General features: G+C 40.6%; 2 protein-coding genes across 3 annotated transcripts in view; one reads left to right on the forward strand and one right to left on the reverse strand.

The window, feature by feature from the left end:
* The window catches only part of TMEM117 (transmembrane protein 117), a 649,075-nt gene that overhangs the window by 574,408 nt on the left and 48,805 nt on the right, over window positions 1–25,862 (forward strand). The window lies entirely within an intron of this gene.
* Window positions 1–25,862, reverse strand: part of NELL2 (neural EGFL like 2) — a 648,388-nt gene that overhangs the window by 92,906 nt on the left and 529,620 nt on the right. For both annotated transcript variants that reach the window (XM_033959423.1, XM_033959422.1), the window contains one exon: window positions 11,904–12,026. In XM_033959423.1, the coding sequence (XP_033815314.1) occupies window positions 11,904–12,026 (123 nt within the window). The remainder of the gene's footprint in view (window positions 1–11,903; window positions 12,027–25,862) is intronic.

Here is a 25,862-nt window from a genome sequence, read left to right on the forward strand (position 1 = left end):
GTTTTGCTGTGACTGTGTTGGCTAATTGCCAGTTATGTTAACTCCAGAGGGAAATGTGTTCCATTGGTTCCACCTAGTCATCCGCTCCTTAGGTGAAATATGGCCACATCAAGCACTGTTTTTACCTCTTCTATTTTCAATAAATTGCCTATTGCTCTCACTATCTGGTTTGTTCTTTATCTGCATGATTAATTTCCTAACAGCTGATTTACATGGATGAAATGCAGTTTTATGGAAGAAAATGGTTTATAAAATTACCCTGTATGTGCACGCTTTTACTTCAAGCAAGTATAACTAGCTATTTCCAGCAAAACCTCTGTTTCATATGCATATAGAGCTTTTACAATCACCTCCCTCCCCCCCTACAGAATGTCATCTTTATTATTCAAAGAGAGACTAGCATTACTACTGAGAAGTTATTCAATTTCTCTTAAATTGTACAGAATTTTTTGAACTTAATGAGTGAAGTGGATTGTAAATACAGTACTGTATAATTAAAACAAACCAATAATTTAGCTAATCAGCAAGGATACTAATTAGGAAAGATAATGCTTAACAAGATGGATATGTAACACAGTGTTTGTAAAAATGTCAAATAAAGTAATTTGGAGGATGTACCAAAACAATGTTGCCTAAGTTCAAATGCTTGATAGCAGGGATAATAGTCAGCTGTATAATTACTAATCATAGTTATTTTAAGGATAAATTGTAATTGTGGCTCATTTGTAGTATTGCAATGAATTATGCCAGATCTGACTCCAGGATTCAGAGGCTCAAGAGAGTTCAGCTGTGCAATCAGTTCATCAGTCATTCATATTCTAATGGGGTTAATAACATATTCCATGGCTCATAACTGGGTGATCTCCAAATTATTAATTATATGCTCCTTATTGCCCAATTTGTTAACATTTGGTCCATATCTTTCTTGCAGCCTTTGCTAAAGTTCTGATTAGCTTGTTTTAAATTTACTGTATCTCCTGAATAAGCATCGGTACCCTCTCCTGTCTCCCCAATCAGCATCAGACCTCCCTCCCACCACATTGATAAGCATATTCACTCCCTCCCACCCCCGCCCCGAGTCTTAGCAAGTCCCTTCTGGTTTTACTAATCATCCCTGATGGTCCAGTAGTTCATGGGGATGAAGGAAACTTTACTCGCTCTTGCCCTTTGCGGTTCCCTCTAAGAAAATAGCCACCGAGACCTCTAGCAGTAGTATCGTGGCTAACAGTAATATTAGAATCATTAACATTTTTCAATGCCTTTTTGAATAATTTAGACATGCCCAAAACTTTTTAATTTAGATCCAGTCGGTGCTAAGTTTTTGATCACTAAAACTGGGTGTGACAAATTTGTTCTGTCTCATCCACCTGGTATATATTTCCAAGCATATAATCTGACTTTGAATTGTGCTGCTCAATGCTTTTACGAACATATACCATTTATAATTTATTTATATTATTATGTGAATTTTATTAACATAATTGTTATGTGACTGTTTTGTACATGCAACTTGACTTATTTGCTCAATCCCCCATTGCCTCAGGTACATTAGATAGAGTGTGAGCCCATCCGGACAGATAGGGAAAAGTGCTTGAGTACCTGAATGTAAACCACTTAGGTTATTACAAAACATACTTTCACAAGAAAGAAAAACAATGTCATATATGAATGTAGACAGTACTGCTTTAGTTCAAAGGGGTGTATTTCAAAAAATGGAGGAAAAGCCTCAGACAGAAGCCCTCCCACCACCACAATGGTGGATAAAGGTGGTTGGGTGATAACCTCACTGGCAAAAGACCTCCATTGCACTCCCAAGTGTAAAAAACTTTAAGCAGGGCTGTCTATGCGAAGTTGATAGAAGAAAAACTTTCAACTTATCTCTGTTAATCGGTACACCGACGGTGGCCAGCGTTTCACAAACTTGCTGCCTCAGGGTGTATCACAATCCGATCAAGCTCTTAAACATTTTGGCGTCCCATTTAAGAGCTTGATCGGATTGTGATGGTGGGAGGGCTTCTGTCTGAGGCGTTTCCTCCATTTTTTTTAAATACACCCCTTTGAACTAAAGCAGTACTGTCTACATTCATATATGACATTGTTTTTCTTTCTTGTGAAAGTGTGTTTTGTAATATTATTGACTTTTCACATATCCGAGTTCTTTTTGCTATAACCACTTAGGTTATAACATATTGTTTCCACTGTTATATTTTTACCCCTGATGCAGCTTGATTGGTGAAACAGGGCTGTGTTGGGTGTGATAGTTTAGATTTCTCCAAGTGTTAATAACTTTAGTTTCTTCTGGGTTTTTGCTTTGGCTGATGTGGACCCTTTTGCCTCTCTTGTTTGTCCTTCCATTTCTCTTCGCTGGGGTCCAGCAAGTACCCCTCTTCCCTCCTTCCTTCTCCATCAACCTCTGTGAATTCAGCGTCACTCTCTCTCCCTCCATCCCCACAAGTTTCAGCATCTCTTCTTCTCCCTCTCCCTTACACTGCAGATGTGGCATCTCTCTTTTTCTCTCCTTTTCCTTCTCCTGCCTCCCATGGTCTAGCCTTTTTCACACATTCTCCTTTTGTGAGTGTGTGTGTGTGTGAGAGAGAGATCGAGCAGGGAACCAGGAACTTTCATTGATATAAAACCAAATTTAAGAGGCTGCTGGAAGTCAGCCTAGCCATTGAAAGATTAGACAGGCTGGCTGAACACTGGCCAGTTGGCAACACTAGGTATATCTCTTCCCCAACTTCTCTGTAGGTTGTCCCTTTGCTGCTCTGGAGCTTCAAAAGAAGTGGTAAGAACTGCATTCCAGGCTGCTCCTTAACAAATTAAACCCTTAGCTTCAGACCCCTTAAACTTCTACCTATTCCTATGTATATTCTAACCTCTTCTCAGCAATCCCCTCCAGGACACTTACTGATTTTACTGGCTCTCTCTAAGGCCCCAAAAAGAGCTCAGTCACCCCACCCAAAGCACCTATATTGCAGCCTTCCCATTATTTGGATCATACCACAATCTCTGCATTGCAGAGATAAGAACATAAGAATAGCCTTACTGGGTCAGACCAATGGTCCATCTAGCCCAGTATCCTGTCTTCACAGAGGCCAATCCAAGCCACAAGTACCTGGCAAAATTGTAGCCTGTTAACTGTATATTGTTTATGTTGACCTGTAACCCATCCTGGGCTCTTTGGAGAGGGTGGGATAGAAAACAAATAAATAAATAAATAAATAAATAAATAACAAAAACGCAAATAGTAGCAGCAGTCCATGCCACCAATCCAGGGCAAGCAGTGGCTTCTCCCATATGTGTCTCAACAGCAGACCACGGACTTATCCTACAGGACCTTGTCCAAACCTTTTTTTTAAAGTTATAGAAGACTAAAACTGAAAAATACCTACACGCTTTAGTTAGTCTTCTGGCTTTGAGACAATTATTTTATAAATCTGTATCAATCTAATAAAATCCAGAATTCTGAGTCCTGAACATATCTGATAGGAAACCTCTAAACCTCTGGGCCATAAGCATGTGCCTAGCTCATCTATGCCTTAATTTGGTTCTGGCCCTGCATAGATGACTGCACAACACAGACTTTGCTGATGGAAAGAGAATAAAAAGGAAATCTTCTCAACCTTAACTGACAATAAGGGATACTTTATAGTACCTCATGTGTACACGTGGTGTAATAGGTAAGGCATGCATTTCACTGAAACCTATGATTCTACAGTACTCTTATAAAGCACTGGAATTAAGTGCTGGTCATTTATGTTTAAATCTGTTTTTATTAACAAGAAAACACCATACACCAACGAATGCAAAACGGCAGACAAGAATTGAAATTATACAAAACAGGGACCCCCCCCCAAGAGGACTGGACTCTGATGTCCTCCTATGGTACAAAGGCACCCCTACCCTCACCCCCCCCAACAGACCCCCCCCTACATCCCCACCCCCCAACACCTCCCTCCCCCTCCCCCCAATTCCAAAAAGCAAGGTCAGACAAGCGGAGTAGGATACAACTACAGTCTGTTCAAAATGCGACTACGACTCCAGGGAGGCAAAATGTCCAAATAAGGAGACCAAATACGGACAAAGTCTCTGCTTCTGCGGCGAGAGGAATAAGCCATGGCGGCCTCCCAGCCCAAAAGTTCATGTAATTTATTCCTCCAATACCAGAAGGAAGGAGGAATATCAGCCAACCAGTAATTCAATATGCACTTTTTCCCCAGAATATAGCATTTGCTTAAAAACAATTTCTCAGCAGAGGTATAAACAGAAAACGCAGAGAAATGAGCAAACAGCATATGAAATACGGAGAGAGGGACAGGAACACGCAACAAGCCCTGAAGAAAGGAAGCCAAATCCCCCCAAAAGCCCTGAATACTTTCACAACTCCTAAGGCCATGAAAGTAAGAATTCACCTCCGTGTTACAGGTAAGACAACATTGTGTGGCAACACAGCCCATATGGTAGGCCTGACTCTGTGAGGTATACGCTCTCAACAAGGTTCTGTAGTGGCATTCTCGGAGCTCAGCAATATGCATCAAAGCTGGGATACGTTTAGGAGCATGGAGCAAAAAATCTGCCCCAAGCTCCTTCCCCAAATCCCTCTGCCAAGCCGCCAAACAAAGGGAAAATCCCGAGGGGGCCCAAGGGCACAAGTGCTGGTCATTTAAATGCGCTCATAATCAGTGGCATCCACCATAATTGCCATATGTTACTGCAGTAGTAGATTGCTACAGTGACCGATGGCATCTGTGGAAGATACCTAATCATTTCAAGAACTGCAATCAGCGAGAGAATGGATACACATTGCCTTATACAGCACTGATGGGAAAAGAAAATCACTGCAGAGTTCTTGATAGACAATTATTTCAGATGATCAAGATCACCAAAGACAACGAGAAAAGAATCTAAAATATTGAACTGAGAACATGCAGGAAAAGATCTTCTGTTCATATGCTCTAATAATAAAATGAAAGTGGCATTAGAAGCCCAAAAGCCTCAGAAATAGAAAGAAAAAGGAAACGAGGGATATCAAAATAAATTAGAATCCAAAGCAGTTCTACAAGAGAATGGGGCAGAGCATTAGTACAATGAAAATGCTACCAAGTAAAGCTGAAATAGAAATCTTCTGGAGAAACTTATAGACAGACCTAGAGAGCACAATCAAGAATAACTACCCAGCATATAGGAGAATCTGACCAAAAACTTGAGGCTCTTTTTACTAAGGTGCACTAGGGCTTTAACGTGTGGAATAGCGCATGCTACATTGCCGTGCACGCTAGACCTTAACGCATAGCGCATGGTGTAGCGCGTGGTAATTTCCTGCATGCACTAAAAACGCTAGCGCACCTTAGTAAAAGGAGCCCTTGGTCAATTACACTTTGATAGACTGCCTATATAATATTAGATCTTATAAGCTCCAGAAGGAAACTGCTTATAGTTGGTAGGTATCATAGCAAGAAGAAATTATTCCAGTCTTATATTAATCCCCAGATTCATGAGGAGAAATTATGATACTCGATCCTCAGAGGGTCAAATTACCCAATGGTTCCAATGAGCGGAAGCTCACAGAACCCGATCTTCACAGGATCCAAATATATCCTTTTTTTAAATCTTTTATCCATATATATTTTTAACACATTTTTTCTTTTATCCATAGATTGTTGATATAAATAGTTTTTACTTAGCTTTTATCTAGTTTTTAAAGGGGAGCGCCTCCACCTTTAAAAACTAGATAAAAGCTAAGTAAAAATATAGGCCTGTAAAATGCTGGCTCACATTTAAGGCACCTGTTTTTAAAACAGCTGCAATTCTATAAAGGGCGCTGATGCATGATTGATGCATGATGGCGGCCATTTTTAGGAGTCTGCCGATACCATTACAATTTATAGAATCTGGGCCTTAGTGCCAATTTTTTTAAAATGTCCAAATTTGGGTGCCATTTATTGAATTTAGCCCATTACCTCATTGAGAGGTTGTTTTGATTATACTGGAGGGTATTTGTTGCACTGTTTTAAAAAAGAACATTTTGATAACATGGTGCCTGTAAAGAAAGCACATATGTTGTTCCTGTTTAACATGTATAGCTATGTGTCTTCAATAATATTGTCAGAATAAAGCATCAGGGGCTGTCAAGCATGGGATAGTCGCAAATCTTTTATATGATGGGCTGTGTTTTGGTGTATAAAATGCCTGAGTCAGAGGTCTGGTGGTATACAAAAAATGTCAGATTGAACTTCCAAAAGTTCAATGGTGTCATGAGCCAACTTGGTGCTTCATAATATGGTCCCAAAAACGTGAAGCGCAGAGTTGGCGCATGTTAAGCTTCACTAAAGGCACCCCACAGTGATTTACAGTGTTGGGCAAGTAATATGTTAGTAAATAATATCTTATGGTTATCGTTTAATATAATTTAATGTACTGTCTTTCCTGAGGAGATGATAAAGCAGTGAACAATAGACAATAAATCTACATCTGAGAGGAAATAATGCCAATTGTCAAAGGAAAGGAAAGAAATTGAAGGAAAGGGGTAAGTAAAGTTATAATACTAGTAATATATTAGTGGTAATATTTTACTCTGGAATTTGTTGCTGGAGAATGTGGTGAAATCAGTTAGCTTAGCAAGGTTTAAAAAAGGTTTGAATAATTTCCTAAAAGAGATGGCTTGGGGAAATCTACTGCTTATTCCTAGTATAAGCAGCATCTGTTTTGGTACTTGGGCATGTGTTGGCCACTGTTAGAAACAGGATATTGGGCTTGATGGACGTTTGGTTTGTCCCAATATGGCAATTCTTATGTTCTTATCACTAGTAATATATTATCTTTATAAGTAATGAGTAATCAGTGTTGGGTAAGTTACTTTCCAAAAGCAATATTTATTTATTAACTGCTTTTTCATGAAGATATTAACCCAAGTGGTTTACAATACATTGAACAGTAATCAGGAACTCTTAAGTATTTCCCTATCTGTCATGGCAGGCTCACAATCTAACTGTGGTACCTCGGCAATGGAGGGCTAAGTGACTTGTCCAGAGTCACAGGGAGCAGGCTGGGATTGAACTCACAACCTTAGGGTGCTGAGGCAGCATTTCTGATCACTAGGCCACTCCTCCCCTCACCCACTAATTTTATTAGGAATCAGGAATATGTTACAATTACTGGTCTAGGTAGGTTACTGTGAAAAATAATGTATTACACTTCTCCCTCCGTATTCGCTGTGATAGGGGAATAACAGAACCGTGAATACAGAAAAAAACGCGAATAACTTTTTCATATGTTATTCACTGTTTTCTATTAAAAACCATCATGAATATGGTGAAACCGCGAATAACATGGTGGGAGACCTGGCCTGTTCCTGAAGGAGAGGCAAAACAAGGTGAAGAAAGTACTGGGAATCGACGATTTTCTCTGTAAACGCTTGGAATCATCAATTTCTCTATGCAAGTTGATATAATTTAGGGGGAGGCGCCAGCAAGCTAAAAACTGTGAATAATCGAAACGGCGATTGCTGAAACCACAAATACAGAGGGAGATGTGTACTTGTGAAAGTAATATGTTACCAATAATGTATTAGAGTTACAGTTAAATAATTTATATTCTGCTATTGCCAACAAATAGTTCATAGTGGATTACATACAAAGAACAGGGATTTATTAAATAGGATGCATATACAGAACAATATATTATCCCAATTATTACTAAGATTGAATTTCTGAAACAAGAACATTTTGAGCATTTTTTTTTTTTAAGATTGTAAGCATTACTATAGATCATATTTGAATTGGCAGGATAGACCACAAAGAGGTGGTCTGATAAGGAAAGGAGATAGGAACCAGGCGTCACGATATTTTTTCAGTCAAGGCCCCGCTTATTTGGAATACTCTCCCTTTATATATTAGAAACATCAAAGACCTCACTTTATTTAAAACTAACCTAAAAACATATCTTTTTAAAGCTTCTTTCAATCTTTAAAGAGGAATTTTTCCTCGATAATTTAAAATAATCAAATTGTGAAAAGATTTTACTTTACTTATTCCCCAACCCCAATGTTCTATCCTACCTAATCCAGTTTTCTTCTCCCCCCTACGGGGAAACAACAATTTTGTAACTTTTATCCCCTTATGTTTTTTTCCAACCACTCCAGTATTGTCTGTTTTGTTAGTTTGTCACGACCATGTTTTTTTTATTTTTAAGTTAATAATGTTTTTAAGCTACAAAAATATTTTTAACTGTTTTTACCCCAATATTTATTGTTATGTTATTCGCTTAGAATTTGTAAGCGAACCATTAAATATAAATAAACTTGAAACTTGAAACTTGATAGCATACAATCTTTTGGATACAATTCCCTTTAAATTGGGGAATTGTAAAGTCAAAGTATTATGAACATTATAATATTGACCAAACAATGGCCTGCAAATAAATTGTTCATATATAGAGTAATCAAATCATATAGTATTTTAAACACCAAACAGCATAACTTAAATATGACTAGCTTCGATTGGCAATCAGTGTAAAGCTATAAATGACGGTGTAAATGTAAAATCTGACTTGATTGAATGAGCACAGGAGTGCACTAAATAGGCAGATTTTACAAACCCCGATGGTGCAGCACTGCTTGGGCTTTAAACACGATTTATTTCAACTAAAGTGCTGTGTATTAGATCATATATGACAGGTATCACATAGAGGGAACAGACAGTTACACCTCCAACAAAGAGAACAATGCTGGATCTTTGAATTAGACAGTCAGCCCGAAAGGGTTAAATGCATGTTTAGATTGGTTCTATTTCTATTAATTTGTAGTCTCCATTTTTTTTATGCCGTATTTTTAAGACAGAAATAAAAAAGGGGAACATCACTGGACTAAGGGCTCCTTTTACAAAGGTGCGCTAGGGCCTTAACGCACGCAATAGCGTGCTAGCCACTACCGCCTCCTTCGTAAAAGGAGCCCTAAGTGTATAGCCCTCAATGGAGACTGCCTCAACTTTGTTGGTTGGGCTGAGAACTTTTCAGCAGTCCCTCGTAATAACCTTGGTGCGCCTAAGTGTTGTTGTAGAATTGATGTTAAGCACATTCCATTGTGGTACATTATATAATTGCCCCCTATAGTCTGTGTGAATAGCTATTGTTTAACTTATTGCTCTGTCTCTTCGCTTTTAATCCCATGGTTAGTTAGACTTCCTCTCTGCATCTGGGAGCATGAAAATGTATCCAATTTAATAAAGCCATAATGGAAATGATCTCTTCAAGACTGTCAGAATAGTCCTTATTGCCTTATTGTCACTTCTGCCAATTTCTACATAGAGGGTCTGGAATTCGAAATTTGCACAAATATCTTTGAAGTTAGCTTTCTTTCTTCTCATTTCGCTCATGGGGGTAAGCTTGAGCAATGTCTGGGTTTTCCAGGCTTGAAACACAACTGACCAATTCCTGCACCACAGGTTCTCCAGAAGGCATAATTTCTCCAAAGGCCTTTGTAAAAATGGAGCTTTGCAAACTTCTGACAGGTCTGCATGCAAAAATTGGAAGCATTAGAGGCACTGCTTGATTGTCTGGGATGAAACAAACATTTTCTAATGGAGGGGTGAGGGGAATGGGAGGAGAAAAGACCATACTTCTGTCCTGTGTTCCCGCTAAGCTGCGCTGGGGTGCGCTGGCGCACAAAATATTACCTCGCAGCGCACAAGTTTCTCGTCACAGCGCACACAGTGTAGAGCACAGTTCTTCAACCGCCGGTCCGCAAACAAAATCTTGCCGGTCCGCGAAGGATTCGGTCCCCGCCGCAACGAAAGGCCGGCGTCAGCTGACTTGCAACTTCCTGTTGCAGTCGCTGTGCCGGGACTCCTGCCTTCGCCGGGACTCCTGCCTTCCACCGCGTTTGCCTCCTGCCTTGTCTCCGCACCTCCAGACCAGCAGCGGCAGCTGTGTATGCTTTTAACTTCGGCACAGAGCTGCCCCTAATCAATAGTTTAGCGCGGTTTCATAAGGCAGCCTCGGGGCCTTTGCTAGGCCGGCCCACATCGCATCATCGAAGCGGGCCGGCTATCAAAGGCCCCGAGGCTGCCTCATGAAACCGCGCTAAACTATTGATTAGGGGCAGCTCTGTGCCGAAGTTAAAAGCATACAGAGCTGCCGCTGCTGGTCTGAACTCTTGGGCCGCTGAAGGAGGGCAAAAAGCAGCTGTCCTGGAGGTTTCCCTTCCTCTCGCCTTTACAGGTTCCTTTTTTCCACCTTTTTTTTTTTCCTTCAAACGGCAACGGGCCCCAGCATCGACATCAATCAAGTAAGTTCCACTGTCAATCAAGCGGTTCTGCTCGGCCAAAGCTTCCCCTGTGACATGAGCCACCCTCAGGGGAAAGAAAGTGACCCACAAAGGTGAGGGGAAGGGGGGCAGATGATGGAAGTTGGGGGGGGGGAGAGAGAGAGAGAGAGAGAAGGGGCAGATGATGGAATGGAGGAGATGAGAGAGAGAGAGAAGGGGACAGATGATGGAAGTGAGAAGAAGGGAGAGAGAGCAGAAGGCAGATGGATGTCAGTTGAGAAGGGAGAGCAGATGCTGAATGGAAGTGGGGAAAGAACACATACTGGATGGAAGGAGGAGATAAATAAAGGGGGAAGAAAATAGTAAGATAATGGAGGGGTGAGGGAAAGGGGTGACAAGCTGTGTGTAGACACAGTGAAAAGAGGGAAACGGGACTAAATAGTAAGAAAGAATTTAATTTAGATGGAGGCAGAAAATAGAGAAGGAAGACCAGAGAAGAAAAGGGAAGAGAGAGCAGAGAATGATCAGATCTGAGTGGAGGAAATGAGAAGAGAGATATGCTAAAAACCACAGGGGGGAGGGAAGGATAGAGATGCCAGACCATGAGGGGAACAGAAGGAAGAGGATGGATGCTAGACCAAATTGGGGGGTGGGGGGGGGGGGGCAGGAGGAGAGATGGCAGGGAAAGACAGACAGTGAATGGAAGGGGCAGATGCTGGACTGAAGAGACAGAGAAGGTTATCATGCTGCTGTACCGGGCCATGGTACGCCCTCACCTGGAGTACTGCGTCCAGCACTGGTACTTTAAGAAGGACACGGTACTACTCGAAAGGATCCAGAGAAGAGCAACTAAAATGGTTAAGGGGCTGGAGGAGTTGCGTACAGCGAAAGATTAGAGAAACTGGGCCTCTTCTCCCTTGAGCAGAGGAGATTGAGAGGGGACATGATAGAAACATTCAAGGTACTGAAGGGAATAGACTTAGTAGCTAAGGCAGGGAGAACGAGAGGGCACTCTCTAAAGTTGAAAGGGGATAGATTCCATACAAACGTAAGGAAGTTCTGTGGTAGAAAGCAACATATTTATTTGGCTCATAACTTGCTGGCGCCCGATATTTTTAGCTCACAGTGAAAAAAGTTTGCTCACAACACCCGCCCGCTTAGAGGGAACACTGCTTCTGTCAACCTCTACAATGGAAATTCTAGGTAGACCAGAGTTTAGAGAAGTTGCAAAGCCTTGGAGGATAAGAGTTGTAGAGCCAATCCTGGGAGTTCTGAGGAGATACTCCTAATTCTTCCCTTATGCTATGAAAAAGTAAGTTTTGACTAAGGAAAATGATAGGCTGTGTTGGAAATAAGAGTTCTGTGTATCACATCCTCTCCCTGGGACACTATATTGGATCTCATTCAAATGACTTGTTAATGTAATGCATGTCACATTTAAGTCATACCTGAATACCACCCCCCTCCCCCATTTTACAAAGCTAAATGCTGAGCTGCCCAAAGGAATAGAATGGGCGGCTTGGTATTTAGCTTGCAAAGCTTTGTATAAGGGGGTGGGGTTAAAAAATTAGCTATATTGAAGTTAAATTTGATCAGTTTTAATGAAGATACAGGATACACTGCATGCTTATTTAAGTCTTACCTTTACATACTGTCCCATTTCCTATATATCCTGTCTGACAGATACAATTGTGACCACCCACGGTGTTGAAACAGAGTGCATTTTCATCACAGTTGTGTTGGTTTGTGGAACATTCATCATGCTCTGAAATTGACAGAGTAAGTAGCTGTTAGAAGGAATATATTTAACAGTAACAGGACAAAATAGCAAGGGTAGTATGAAAATAATGAACAAGGATAACCACAAAACTGTTTCTTAAAATTCATTTCACAGCTGTGCAGTTCTACATTCTGGATAGCATCCGTAAAAGATAGATACCCACATCACATTTAATAGTGCTTCTCAAATTTTTGAAACATACTAAAAAAAAAAAAAAACACCCCAAATTCCATCTTAGTATGAGCACTTAATTACTGTGGGCTCCTTTTATCAAGGTGTGGTAGGGGTTTAACGCGTGGAATACCGCGCATTAAACCGCCTGCCGCGCTAGTTGCTAATGCCTCCATTGATGAGGCGTTAGTTTTTTGGCTTACCACGGGGGTTAATGCGTGATGAAATGTCCGCGCTAACCCTGCTAGTGCACCTTGATAAAAGGAGCCCTGTATCTTGCTTTCTCATTCAATCCCACTGGGCATCAATTTTTTTCTTTTATGCTGCAACTCTATCACAGTTCAAAATTTTTTATTTATTTATACCAGTACCTCTCAAACTGTGTGCCCCAAAGAGATTCCGGGTGTGCCACAAGAGATTCCAGATTTTACTTTATTTTTAAAAATTCCCTTCATATGCTAAAATAGATGATATGTATGTTGTATACGCAAAAGTCTGTCAATGTTATGAGTGTCTGTGTGCGTAAGGATACAACTGCCCAGAGAAGCATCATTCTTTGACGTGATTAGTCCTTGAAAACTAATGGCAAATAATTTTAGTTTTATTTCTCATGCATTAGTTCTCCTAACGAGCAACAAAGCAATCAAGGCTTTGTTACCATTTGGATTTTCTTATCGTTGTGAACTTGGATTTTCAGCTCTGACAGAAATTAAATCGAACAAAAAGTGGATGAGTGAAGATGGTGGATGAAGAAATGTGTGTTTTCTTGTTGACTATCAAGCTGCATTTTGAGTTAATTTGCACTCAAAAACAAGCATATCCATCATATTGATTAGCGATTCTATTCTATCTACTTTAGTTTCATCACTGTTACAATTACCCATACATAGTTTAAAGAACTTTAAATAAATAACTCTCAAATTTAATTTTTTGTTGGTTTTGCAATTTTATAATTTCAATTATAATTTGCCGTGATAAACATTTGCTCCATTTAGTGTGCCAGAGCTAAAAAAAACAAGTTTGAGAGACACTGATTTATACAGTAATAACATAATAACGACAAAGAGAAAAAATACAAAGGAAAACAAAAAAATATTATTCAGATACTACAATATAGGACAATCTAGAAACAGGCCATCAAGCAACTCTTAACAAGAACACATTGAAGGATTCCAGACCTTTTTGAATTTATGCAGCCAGTTTGATTTTTCTACAGCCACACACTCATATGGTATTCAGTCATGAGACACACCATGTTCCACCATATGAGAGGCGAGTTGACCAGGGTTTGCATCCATTCATACATGTGCACACATGCGCATCACTGTGACCATTTATTTAAAAATATTTTATAGCCTGCATTATCTCATAGTTCTAAGTGGGATACAAATTGTTAATATATGCACATTAAAATAACACACAGGACAGAACATACAGAAAATCATCCTTCAATTACATATTGCTTTAAATGACTAATACTTAAGACATACAATCATTATGAAACTTTAACAATATACCTGATGCTTAGGTGCAGTCAACTTGAGTAAACCATATGTTTTTAGCTGCTTACAAAATTGTAACACAGGGGTGTCAAACTCAATCACATAAGGGGCCGAAATCTAAAACATAGGCTAAGTCGTGGGTCAAATTTTAAATTAAGATACTTAGGGGTCCTTTTATTAAGGTACGCTAATCGATTTAGTGCATGCTAAATGCACATCTTAATAAAAGGACCCCTTAGTCTTAATAGAAGTATAGTCTTAATAGAAGAGGGTTACAACCTCTCCAACCCCACACCGGCTCTGTGATGTAAACAAAATAAAAAAAGACTTTTCCTCTCTCTTTTAGGTCCTAGTTCACGCCTGCTGTCTAATACAAGCTCTGGTAGGATACACATTTCAAATCTGACATATTGTAATCACAAAACAGAAAATAAAATTATTTTTTCTACCTTTTGTTGTCTGGTCATTATTCAAATCATGTTGTGGTCCCAGGCTCTGGTTGTCTTCTGATAACTCACTTGCCAGGGTTTCCTTCTTTCTTCTTCCCTTCTGTTTCTCTTCACTCCCCCGGAAGTCTGACATCTTTCCTTTTGGCCTGAGAATTGACCTTCTGTTCCTTCCCTCCCTCCCTCCATCCATCCCGGCTTCCCGGTCTCACATTAAAGCAGCCTGCAGAGGATCGCTGGTTGGCTGTAGCGATCCTAGCAGGCTGCCGTCGGCCTCTGCAGCACGTTCCCTCTTACAGAGTCCTCCTCTAACGGACGAGACTGCGGCAGAGGAAACATGTTACTGAGGCTACGGCAGCCTGCTAGGATCACTATAGCCGACCAGCGATCCTCTACAGGCTGCTTTAATGTGAGACCGGGAAGCCGCATGAACCTGTCTGCCAGCGGGCCAGCATAAGTGAAATTTTGTAATTATCTGGCGGGACTGCCGGTGGACATTATTGCTTTCACCATCAGTATTTTTGACGGTTAAGAGGAAATCTAAACTCCGGGTTTTCCCAGAGGAATCTAATATACCAGCGGGCCCAATGGACCTCTACCTCAAGCATGGAGCTCGAACGCAGGCTCTGGAAGATTCCTCAGCTGTGGGAGGTGCGCAAGCTGAAGTATCGATACTCTCTATTGAGAGTAACACCCTGTCTCTGGAAGTTGACTCTGGAGGCGTGTCAGTGAAGCCTTTGAGACCCGAGCACTCGGAGAGTGAGAAGCAGCAGATCCCGGAAGATTTTCTTAAGCTGTAAGTGACTCTTGCTGAGGCTATAGGTATTTTGAATCAACCAGTGGGTCTTGGAACAGAATTTGCACCCTTGCAAAGACCCAGGGTCTTTAATATGGAAACTTTGTGGAAAGCAATATCTGATTTACAACTCTCCCTGGGGACCCAAATGCAGAGTCTTACGGCACGCTATACTACAGTTGTTTCAGAAAATTTGGACTTAAAAAACAGAGTATTAAGCCTGGAAAATAAGATGGATGGTCATGAGACCAGACTAAAATCTGTTGAATCTCAAGCCTTAACTTGGGTTAAGGACAGTGGGAAACTTCATTTCAAAGTAGAAATGCTAGAGAATGTGTCTAGGAGATGTCATTTTCGGATTATAAATTTTCCAAAGTTAACATTTATGTCACCACAAGAAATCTTTAAGAAATATCTAACAGAAAATTTTAAAGTACCCGAATCCTCCTATCTGCCTCTCTAAAATTTATTATTTACCTAATAGAGATAAGGCTCAAAAACCAAACCAGCAGAATTTATCTGCTGATAGTTTAGACTTAACAAATTTCCTGGAGAGATCCGATAGTGAGATATCGGCTACTGTTACTGCTACATTGTTTGTACAATTTCCCATTGATTCCGACAGGGAATGGATGCTTAAGCTTTTTTTTTTTTTTTTTCAAACCTTGGTTTCAAACCTTGGTTTACGAGCATAATTCGTTCCAGAAGCATGCTCATAAACCAATTTGCTCGTATATCATAGTGAGTTTCCCCAAAGGAAGTAAGGGAAACTTGCTTGATTCATTCCACCTCCCCTCCCCCCCCCCCCAAGGCCACCGGTGCTGCTCCACTTTACCCCCCCACCCCCGAAGCCACCTGCGCTGCTCCACACACCCCCTTGATCCAACATCCCCCCACTTGCGTTGCCCCCCCCCCCCGCCGTGATCCTCCCTTTTGCTTGTGCTGGGCCTTGAGCATCTGCGCATGCTCAAGACCTTCTAGTTCTCATTCTCTCCGAGTAAGGGGGTGGAGCATGTGTTCAAAAAAATGTGGATTTCTTCAACACCCAGACTGCAGATTGGAATTGAACACCTAGTGTATGGAATCTAGAAGGGACATAATAGAAACCATATTATATTGTACCTTTACAGAAATGAAGGTATTTTTAATGGATAACCATTTCATTTGTGTCTAACTTTCAAAATACAATCATTGGTCCTTTTAAGAAAATAAAAATTTGTATACGAGTACTTACACACTGTGTATAATATAAGAAAGCTTTTTATCTTCGTGATAACCGAGATAATACAATATTTACATTCTACTGCACATGTTAGGCTGGAAGCAGATAAATTAAAAGAATACTACAGGTAGGTGAAATGTAGGGATGGAAAAACAAGGTTCAACTTGGGATTTACCCCCTCTTCTATGATACTGTGCTAACGGTTTTTAGTGCTGAGAGCCACGCTGAATGGCTCATGCTGCTCCCGACACTCATAGGAACTCAGTGAGCATCAGGAGCAGCACAGTTTTATGCGGTAAAAACCGCTAGCGCGGTTTTGTAGAAGAGAGGGTTAATGTCAAAATACCACAATTTATTACAGTATATAAGTTATAAGTTTAGCGAAGGATGAAAGAATTGTCATAAGAAAAACAGACAAAGGGGGCACAGTAGTTCTTTGAATAAAGATGATCATTTAAAAGAAGAACACAGACAATTGAGTGATAGCAATACATACAGGAAGATTAAACTTGATCCAACAAAATGTTGTTAAGCATTATAAGGAAGTTGACAAAAGCTGGACTTGAGGGAGGTTTTCTTACTAAGAAGGATTTTAGATTCCTATATACTCCCAATCCAACTATACCAGTTCTTTATTTCCTGCCTAAAATTCATAAGAATTTGGACAACCCTCCTGGTTGTCCAATAATATCAACACATAATTCAGTGCTTGAGCTGCACAGTAAATTTGTAGATTCATTTTTGAAGGGATTGTTGCGGAAAGTAAAACGTATATCAGAGACACTGCTCATTTTTAAAATATCTTAGAACAAATACCAGTTGACCAGTTTCCTTTCATCATGGTGACTTTTGATGTAGCATCACTCTATACATCTATCCTTCAAGATACTGTGATTCGTATTGTCAAATTAACCTTAGAATCTTTACTAAGACCACATCTCATTCCTTCAGAATTTTTGGTTCAAATTACAAGATTGGCATTATTTGAAAATTTTTTCATGTTTGATAATGATTTATATTTACAAGTTGCAGGAGTAGCTAAGGGTGCAACTTTTGCTCCATATATTGCCAATTTTTATATGATTTATTTCGAAAGAGAATGGATAGACAATTCACCATTTGCAGATTCTATTTTTTGTGGGTATAGATATATCGACGATATATTTATGCTTTGGAAAGGCTTTATGAACAGTTTATCATCTTTTCTTATGTGGTTAAATTCATACGATATTCAACTTAAATTCACAATGACCGCATCTGATATCGCTATACATTTTTTAGATGTTAATATCTTTCAAAGTGAAAAGGGTTTTGTTACTAAAGTGTTTACTAAAGATACAGACAGAAATACCTTGTTGAAATTTGATAGTAGCCACCCAAGAAGATTAAAGGAAAGTCTCCCCGTCTCACAAATATTAAGGAGAAGACGCGACTGTTCTACAGTTGATGAGTTTAAACAGCAAGCGAGTATTCTGCAATCAAAATTGATTCGGAAAGGCTATCTTAAAGAAGTGACTGATAAAGCATGGCGTTGTGCCAAATATATCAATAGATATCATCTTATACAATGTCACAATAGACACAAGATAGATGATGAAGTTGAGATTTTTGTTACAAGATATTGTTCTAAGAGTAACATAGCAGTACAAATACTGAGGAAGAACTGGGGTATAGTGAATTTGCATCCAATCTTTGAGAATAAGAAACTTAGAATTGTATTCTCAAGGAATAAGAATTTAAAGGAAATACTTAGCCCAGCAATGATCCATTCAGGGGTGATCATCAAAAAACACAGCAGGATAATTGGTCACTTTAAATGTCGATCTTGTAACATTTGTAGTGTCTCTTTGGAATGTAAAGAATTTACTAACCCAATTGATGGGGTGAAATATAAGTTTAAACACTTTACTAACTGCAAATCCACATTTATTGTTTATTTGATCATCTGTCTATGTAAAATGATATATGTGGGTATGACTTCAAGAGAGTTGAGAACAAGAAAGCATGAGCATAAGTCAAATCTTAATGTCAGCGTAATTCAGAAGGGATTGTGGATTACTGTACGCAGTTGAAACACACATTTCATGATTTACGATGTTTTGCAATTGATTACGAACCTAAATCCAGTAGGGGTGGTGATAGGATTAGATGACTCAAACAAAGAGAATCACGTTGTATTTTTAAATTACAGCGTATGTACCCTAAGGGGCTTAACACCTCCCTTGATTGGTCAGTTTTCATCTAAGCTTACAGCCATATATTGTTGATGTTTTTTGCGAGGAGGTTTTAGTGCCAGACATTTATGGTTTTTCATAACACTATTCAGATATATTTTGCCACTTCCTCTTTCATACGAAGATAGTGGATTGTGTTTGATAATGATAATAGCAAGTAGAACATGAATGAGTATCCTGTGGACTAATTAGAACTCCTTTATTCAAATGTTTATTCATACCTTCAAAGAAATCAAGCAAATTGGTGAGGTAAGATCTCCTTCGGCTGAACCCATACTGACTCCGTCTCATTAAATCATGTTTGTCTATGTGTTCTACAATTTTATTTTTTTATATTTGTTTCCACCATTTTGGCCACCCTCCATTCTTCAGGTACTACAGACGATTTTTTTGACAGGTTACATATCACTAACAGCAGGAAACAATTTCATGTTTGAGTTCTTTTAGTACCCTGAGATGTATACTATCCAGTCTAGGCAATTTATCACTTTTTAACTTGTCGATTGGGTTAGTACATCTTCCAGATTCACTGAGATTTCTTTAAGTTCCTCCACATCATCATCCTTGAAACGATTTCTGATTCAGGTAGATCTTTTATATCTTCTTCTGTAAAGACCGAAGCAAATAATTCATTCAATTTCTCTGCTATGGCCTTATCCTCCCTGAGCAACCCTTTTGTTCCTTGATTATCCGACAGTCCCACAGGTTTTCTGCTTCAGATGTACCTAAAAAATTGTTATGAGTTTTTGCCTCTTGCAAGTTTCTCTTCATATTCTTTCTTGGCTGTCTTTATCAATAATTTTGCATCTAACTTGCCAGTATTTGCGTCTCTTCTTATTTTCTTCATTCGGCACCTTATTCCATTTTTTAAAGGATTTTTTTTTTTTTGCTCTAATAGCCTCTTTCACTTCCCCTTTTAACCATGCTGGCTCTCATTTCTTCTTTTTTCCACCTTTGCTGATACATGGAATACATTTGGTCTGGGCTTCCAAGATGGTATTTTTAAATAACATCCACTTATCATAGTTGCCCTTTTGAAAATTAAGGCCCTGATTCTCCAAAGTGCGTCCCGATTTTAGGCAGCTGTAGACGTTCTACAGCTGTTTAATCAGCCAATTGGGATGCACGTTTTTTAAAAAAATGCTCCCCAGGCAGGCCGCCTATATTGAAGGCACCTCTGAGAGCCTAGGGAGGCCCGCAAGATGCCTAAGCTCGCCTAAGGGCCTTAGGCGGGCCTTAGGTGAACCTAGGCGGCCCTACGCGTCTCCCTAGTAGAGGAAGAGACGCTTAAAATGTAGGCCAGCAAAATGCTGGTCTACATTGTAAGTAGACGCGGCCGCTATACTTATGGCAGCAAGGGATCTCCCTGCTGCAATAAGTATAGCGGCTGCGGTCGCGGCCGCCTGTCCCATTGCCGACAGGAGAATGCCCAATGGAAAGCCCGACGATCCGACGACCCCCCAAAACTAACCTCCCTCCCCCAACTAACCTTTACATGTTGGTCGGCTGGACGGGTCTTGCTGCCGTCCAGCCGACGAGCCCGCCTCGTGGAAATGAGATGGGCCCGCCCCTTCCCGGCCCATCCTCGCTAAATCTAAGGCCTGATTGGCCCAGGCTCTAGAAGCCTGGACCAATCAGGCCTTAGGCATAGCTGGTCCGCCCATCCCCACTAATCCTAAGACCTGATTGGCCCAGGCTAGGCACCAGGCTAGGCACCTGGACCAATCAGGCCTTAGGATTAGTAGGGATGGGTGGACCCACTATGCCTAAGGCCTGATTGGTCCAGGCTTCTAGAACCTGGGCAAATCAGGCCTTAGATTTAGCGGGGATGGGCAGGGAAGGGGCGGGCCTGTCTCTTTTCCACAAGGCGGGCCCGTCGGCTGGACGGCAGCAAGACCTGTCCAGCCGACTAACATGTAAAGGTTGGTTGGAGGAGGGAGGTTAGTTTTTTTTTGGGGGGGTCGTCGGCCGTTGGGCTTTCCGGCAGGAGGATTGGGCATCCTCCTGTCGGCGATGGGACAGGCGGCCGCGACCGTGGCCGCTATACATATTGCAGCAGGGAGATCCCTTGCTGCCATAAGTATAGCAGCCGCGTCTAATTTAACCCGATTCTCTAACCGGTGTCTATACCATGGACGCCGGTTACAGAATCGGGGTTTAATGTAGGACTGATTCTGTATAGGACACCTCTCCTGGGTGTCCTATACAGAATCAGGACCTAAATGTCTCTATAGTAGATTTCCAAACCTGTTTGCGTCCCCCCACAATCACAGGTTGCCTCAATTTAACTCCAGGCAGTATTCTCCCCAACGCCTGGAACTAGATGTGTTTCTTCTGGACACAAGTTTCTTTTTGCGTTTCCTCCAATCCCTCTCATTTTCAAGACGCTCCATCGGCCACTATGATTCTGATGACCTTTCTGTGGCCCAGGCATCCCTGGCTCTCTCTTCTACTTCAGATCAGTATCAAGGAAGCAGTGTTTCTTCAGACTTTTCCATCTCTTCTAACACAGAGTAGCGGATATCTTCTGTATCTCAATCTACAGGCTTTACACCTGACAGCTTGGTACCTTTCAGGTTGACATGAACTGAAGTTCATCTTTCTCATCCTGTCAGACTTATATTAGAAGCATCATGAAAACTGTCTACGCAGCAGTGTTATCAGCAGAAATAGATATGGTTTTCCACTTGGTGTACTTTTCATCATCATGATGCTATATCCACCTCTATATCTACAGTATTAGATTTCTTCTACATTTATCCAATTTAGGCCTCAAGACCACTTCAATTCGAGTTCATCTCAGCTAATGGTAAACCTCTATTCACGTTATGATCACTGTTTCCCAGCAGACCCAACATAGTTAACTCCTGTACTATGACTTGCATTCCACTAAGGACCAAATCCAAGGACCAGCTTCAATGTACCTTATCATGTGGCAAGCATCAAAATTGCCATTTAACCGAATTAACATAATTTAATAAACAAACCCCTTAATTGTTAAGTTGAAAGCCTCACAATGTTCCCAATTTTTTTTCATGAAAATCCTGTTTGTTAAAATGATAAAATGCAGTTAGGTGATTCTTGGAACAAAAAATGCTGCTATATTGGTTTCAGGACAAAGGATACTTTAGAATAGGGGATTCTTAACCTAGTTCTCAGTACACTCTCAGCCAACCTAGTTTTCAGATTATCCATAATGAATACGCATGAGATAGATTTGGGTGTACCATCTCCAATCTGGATAATTTGAAAAACCTGACTGGCTGGGTATGCCCTTATGATTAGAATGAGATCTCCAGCTTTAGAGGTTTCAATATCTTCTACTGGATGAATATAACCTCTTTCATAAAGCGACCCATCCTATATGTTCTTTCCCCTTCCCCACTCTCTCCAGTTCTTCTTTAATATGTAACTTTTCCCTTCCCTCCCCTTTACCCTCACTTTCAAGTTTGTCCAGTCTATGTTATTTATGTACACATATTTATTTTTAATACCTAATATTTTATCTTATTTTTATCTTGTTTTAGATATATTGTAAACCGTCCAGATATTTGTTTGATGGTCGGTATATTAAAAAACCAATAAACTTGAAACTTAAAAAAAGTATAAAGTATAAAGTATAAAATATGTTTAGGACATAGTAATGTATTCAATAAGGTGTGGAGTCCATTGACTACATATATAGGGTCACATTAGCTGACATGTACTTTTTCTTATTAGATTACTTCCTTGAACGTCTAGGGTGGGAGGGAGGATAGTAATATTATGTATGGTATATAGTTTATGGAAACTATAGTTATAAGTATATATTTCTAATTATTACTAGTTAAGGGAAGGGGGGAGAAAATGATTTGTTTTAAAATGTTTGTATGTGTAAAGTGCTTTTTCTGATTTGCTCTTGATAATTCATTGTAGTGCACTGTTATTATTTAAAAATCAATAAAGAATTTTTTTTTAAAGTATAAACAAAGACTACCATAAATTAGTATTTGAGGCTTCATTGATGGTTATTTACTCTGCATGGTTTGACAAAAAGACTATGTTCCTAAGGCTGAAAAGGCAAAGAGGTCAAGCTAATGCTTGACAGTAAAACCTTAACATTTCTTCAGTCTAAAAACAAGTAATCTTGATAAATGATGAAAGACATCTTCCCAGTGGACACCTGCATGAATACACATGCGTTGACAGCATGATTAATATATGCATTATCTATATATTTCCTTCCTATTATCATCAAGTGTTTAGCAGGCATAGAAATATTAGCTAGCAAAACCATCTCCTAGGATACATTTCTGCTTTCATATTACTACGTGCTCTATTTTGGTAAGTGACAGATTGTCAATGATCTCTGTGCTCTGTTTCCCAAGATGTACTGTATCAAAAGAACCAGAAGCAAACATCTTAGTTGGTACATTACTGCATTCCCTATTTATGGATTGTTAGGTGCTGCTAGTAATATCTCATGTACATACTGTGTGAGAGAACCATGAAGAGGAGCTAAACTGTTCTGACTACCTTAAAGCAGTGTTTCTCAAAACGTGGTATGCGTTCCCTTGAGGGCATGCAGGCCGCTTGTGGGGGTATGTGACTTGGATGCCAATTCCCACCCGCCTGCAGAGGTGACCTCCACCGGGGATCCGTCATTCCTTCCCATCCCCCACCCCCCTTGGCCACTGAAGCCACTTCTGCTGATCACTGCCTGTCTGCCCCCCCTCCCCTGCCCTGAAGCCAACACAGTTACCACCTTCTTCAAGCTGCACTTGCTCCTTCGGTCTTCAGCAGCACTCCTTGCATGGATGGTGCATGCAGAGATTCACACCCTGCACATAAATAACTGACCCAGAATCCTCTCTGATGTCAGAGTTGACATCAGAGGGAAGGCTTGTGGGTCAGCCACATCCAGCGTGTGAATCGCTGCTTGTGCCGTCCCTGTTGAAGACAAAAAGAGCAAGTGCAGCTCAAATGAGAACCTCAGGGGGCTTGAATGGATTGGCTTCGGGGGAGCGGGAAAATGGGCAGGGAGGGAGGGATCCCCGGCAGTGGCAGGGGGTGGGCAGGAAGGTGGGATCCCTGGAGGCAGTAGCGGCTTCTACGGACAGGCAGCTACTTACTTGCAGGGAGGGGGCACAAACTTGACACAGCTGGAAGGGAGAGGGCATGAACATGGGACACAGAACAAAGGGAGGAAGGGGGCACTATCTTGGGACATAGGAGGGAGGGAATAGAAAGGGAGAATTGTTGGGTATGTGAGAGGGAAAGATGGTGGCACATGGGGAAAGGAAGATAGGAAAATTGGTCATAGAGAGAGGAGAGGGAGATGCAGGGGAGAGAAGGATGAGAGGGAGAAATGTTGGATATAGTGGTGGAGAGGGAACAGAAGGACAGATTGAAGGGAATTGCAAGGGGGAGGAATGTTGGACATAGTGATGAGGGAGAGATGTGGCATTGTGCTGGAAAAGGGTGATAGAAAGAGAAATGGGCTTGGGGTTGGTGGGCAGTGGTAAAAAATGCTGCACATGATCCAGGGGATGAGAGAGGGAGAAATGTTGGATGTGACAGTAGAGGGGGTAGGAGAGATGCCTGGATCTCTCAAGACAGATGGACAGTGAGAGGGAGAGAGGAAAACGTATTGCCAATAGGGGTGGAGGAGAGAGGAAGAAAAGTTGGACTCATGGAGGGACAGAGAGATGTTGGTTGGTGAATGGAATGAGATTGGGAGGAGAGGAAGCATGCAGGAGGTAGAAAGTGTTGGACTCATGGAAAGAGAGTGAAAGATGGATGGGGAGGGAAGAAAGGAGGGAAGGAGAAATGTCACACTCAGGGGAAGGAAGAGAGGGCAGAGAGTAAAAAGTTGAACTCTTGGAGGGAGAGAGAGAGAAGTTGGTTGGGGGAAGGAATGAGGACTGGAGGAGAGGAAGCGTGCCGGAGGCAGAGAGAAAGATATGGACTGTGGAAAGGAGGGAGAAATGTTAGATGGTGGCAGTAGAGGGGGTGGGAGAGATGCCTGAATTTCTCAAGACAGATGGACAGTGAGAGATAGAGGAAGACATGTTGCCAATCGGAGTGGCGGAGAGAGGAAGAAAAGTTGGACTCACGGAGGGACAGATAGAGAGAGATGTTGGTTGGGGAAAGAAATGAGGTCTGGAGGAGAGGAAGCATGAAGGAGATAGAAAGAAAGTAATATTGGGTGTACACTCAGAAGGAAGTGCAACCAGAGAGTCAGAAAATCACCAGACAACAAATGTAGGAAAAATGATTTTATTTACAATTTAGTGATCAAAATGTGTCAGTTTTGAGAATTTACATCTGCTGTCTATATTTTGCACCATATTTGTCTATTTTTCTATAGTTGTTACTGAGGTGACATTGCATATTTTAAAGTCATCTGCCCTAACCTCTTTGAAAAATACCTGAATATAAATGATAATTAACATTTTCTCTGCATGCAGTGTGCTTTCTGTTTTTTTAATTTTGTTGTTGCCATTATGTATAAGATTATATTGTGTGTATATGAAAAATGAATGGAAGGAATTGCATTACAATTAGTACTATTATGGGGGTGGGGTCAGGAGCAGAGCTTGGTTGGGTCTGGGGCGGTGCTTGGGCAGGGGTACTCTGTTGATATTTATTAGACTTAAGGGGTACTTGGCTTGAAGAAGTTGAGAAACACTGCCATAAAGCATGAAAAATGCTATATTTTCTATCCAAGAGGCCAAGAAATGGTTTTCTGATGTTAAAAATATTATAACTTGTAAGAGTATATTTTTGTGTTTTTTTAAGTTTGCTTGGCAAAAAAACAATCTAAATACACTGTTCCTGCTAAGCTGAGTGGGAATCCTTCAATTACATTGCTGCTAATGGGGGGGGGGGGAGGGGAGCGGTGCTTCAATATAGTGTTTTCAAATCACTAAAGACGGGCAAGTTCCTTGGGGTCCTGCAGATTTTTCTTGCCCCTCAGTATTAAACATATGATAGTGAACCAGCACCCCCTAATGGCAGGACTATAGATAGAAGACTCCTGCTCAGCATAGAGAGAAAAGTGTCTTAAGTAGTTTACAAGAAAATATTAAGGATTGGGTGAAGGAAGAGGAGGAACAGCAGGCAAAATTGCAAGAAATCTACACAGGGAACGATAGGTTACAAATCAGTATCAATAAATATGCCAATATATCAGTTCTTACCAAGACACAATAGAAACGATCAAGGTTAATATGTAAATCCACACTGTCACCACAGTCATACTGCAGTCACCACGCCATTTACAAGGGATGGTCTAATTAGACAAAAATCTTGCTGAGAGTAATAGGTTTTAAGTGATATTCTAAATTTTAGGAATGATAATTTTTATTGTCTTAGGGTAAATTGTTCTGAAATGTAGATGTAAGTACACTGAAGAAGATGTGTCAGGTGCAATCAAGTGTAATTTGTGACTGGGAAGAAATGACCAACA

Source organism: Geotrypetes seraphini, chromosome 9 (genome assembly GCF_902459505.1).
Source record: "Geotrypetes seraphini chromosome 9, aGeoSer1.1, whole genome shotgun sequence".
NCBI lineage: Eukaryota > Metazoa > Chordata > Amphibia > Gymnophiona > Dermophiidae > Geotrypetes > Geotrypetes seraphini.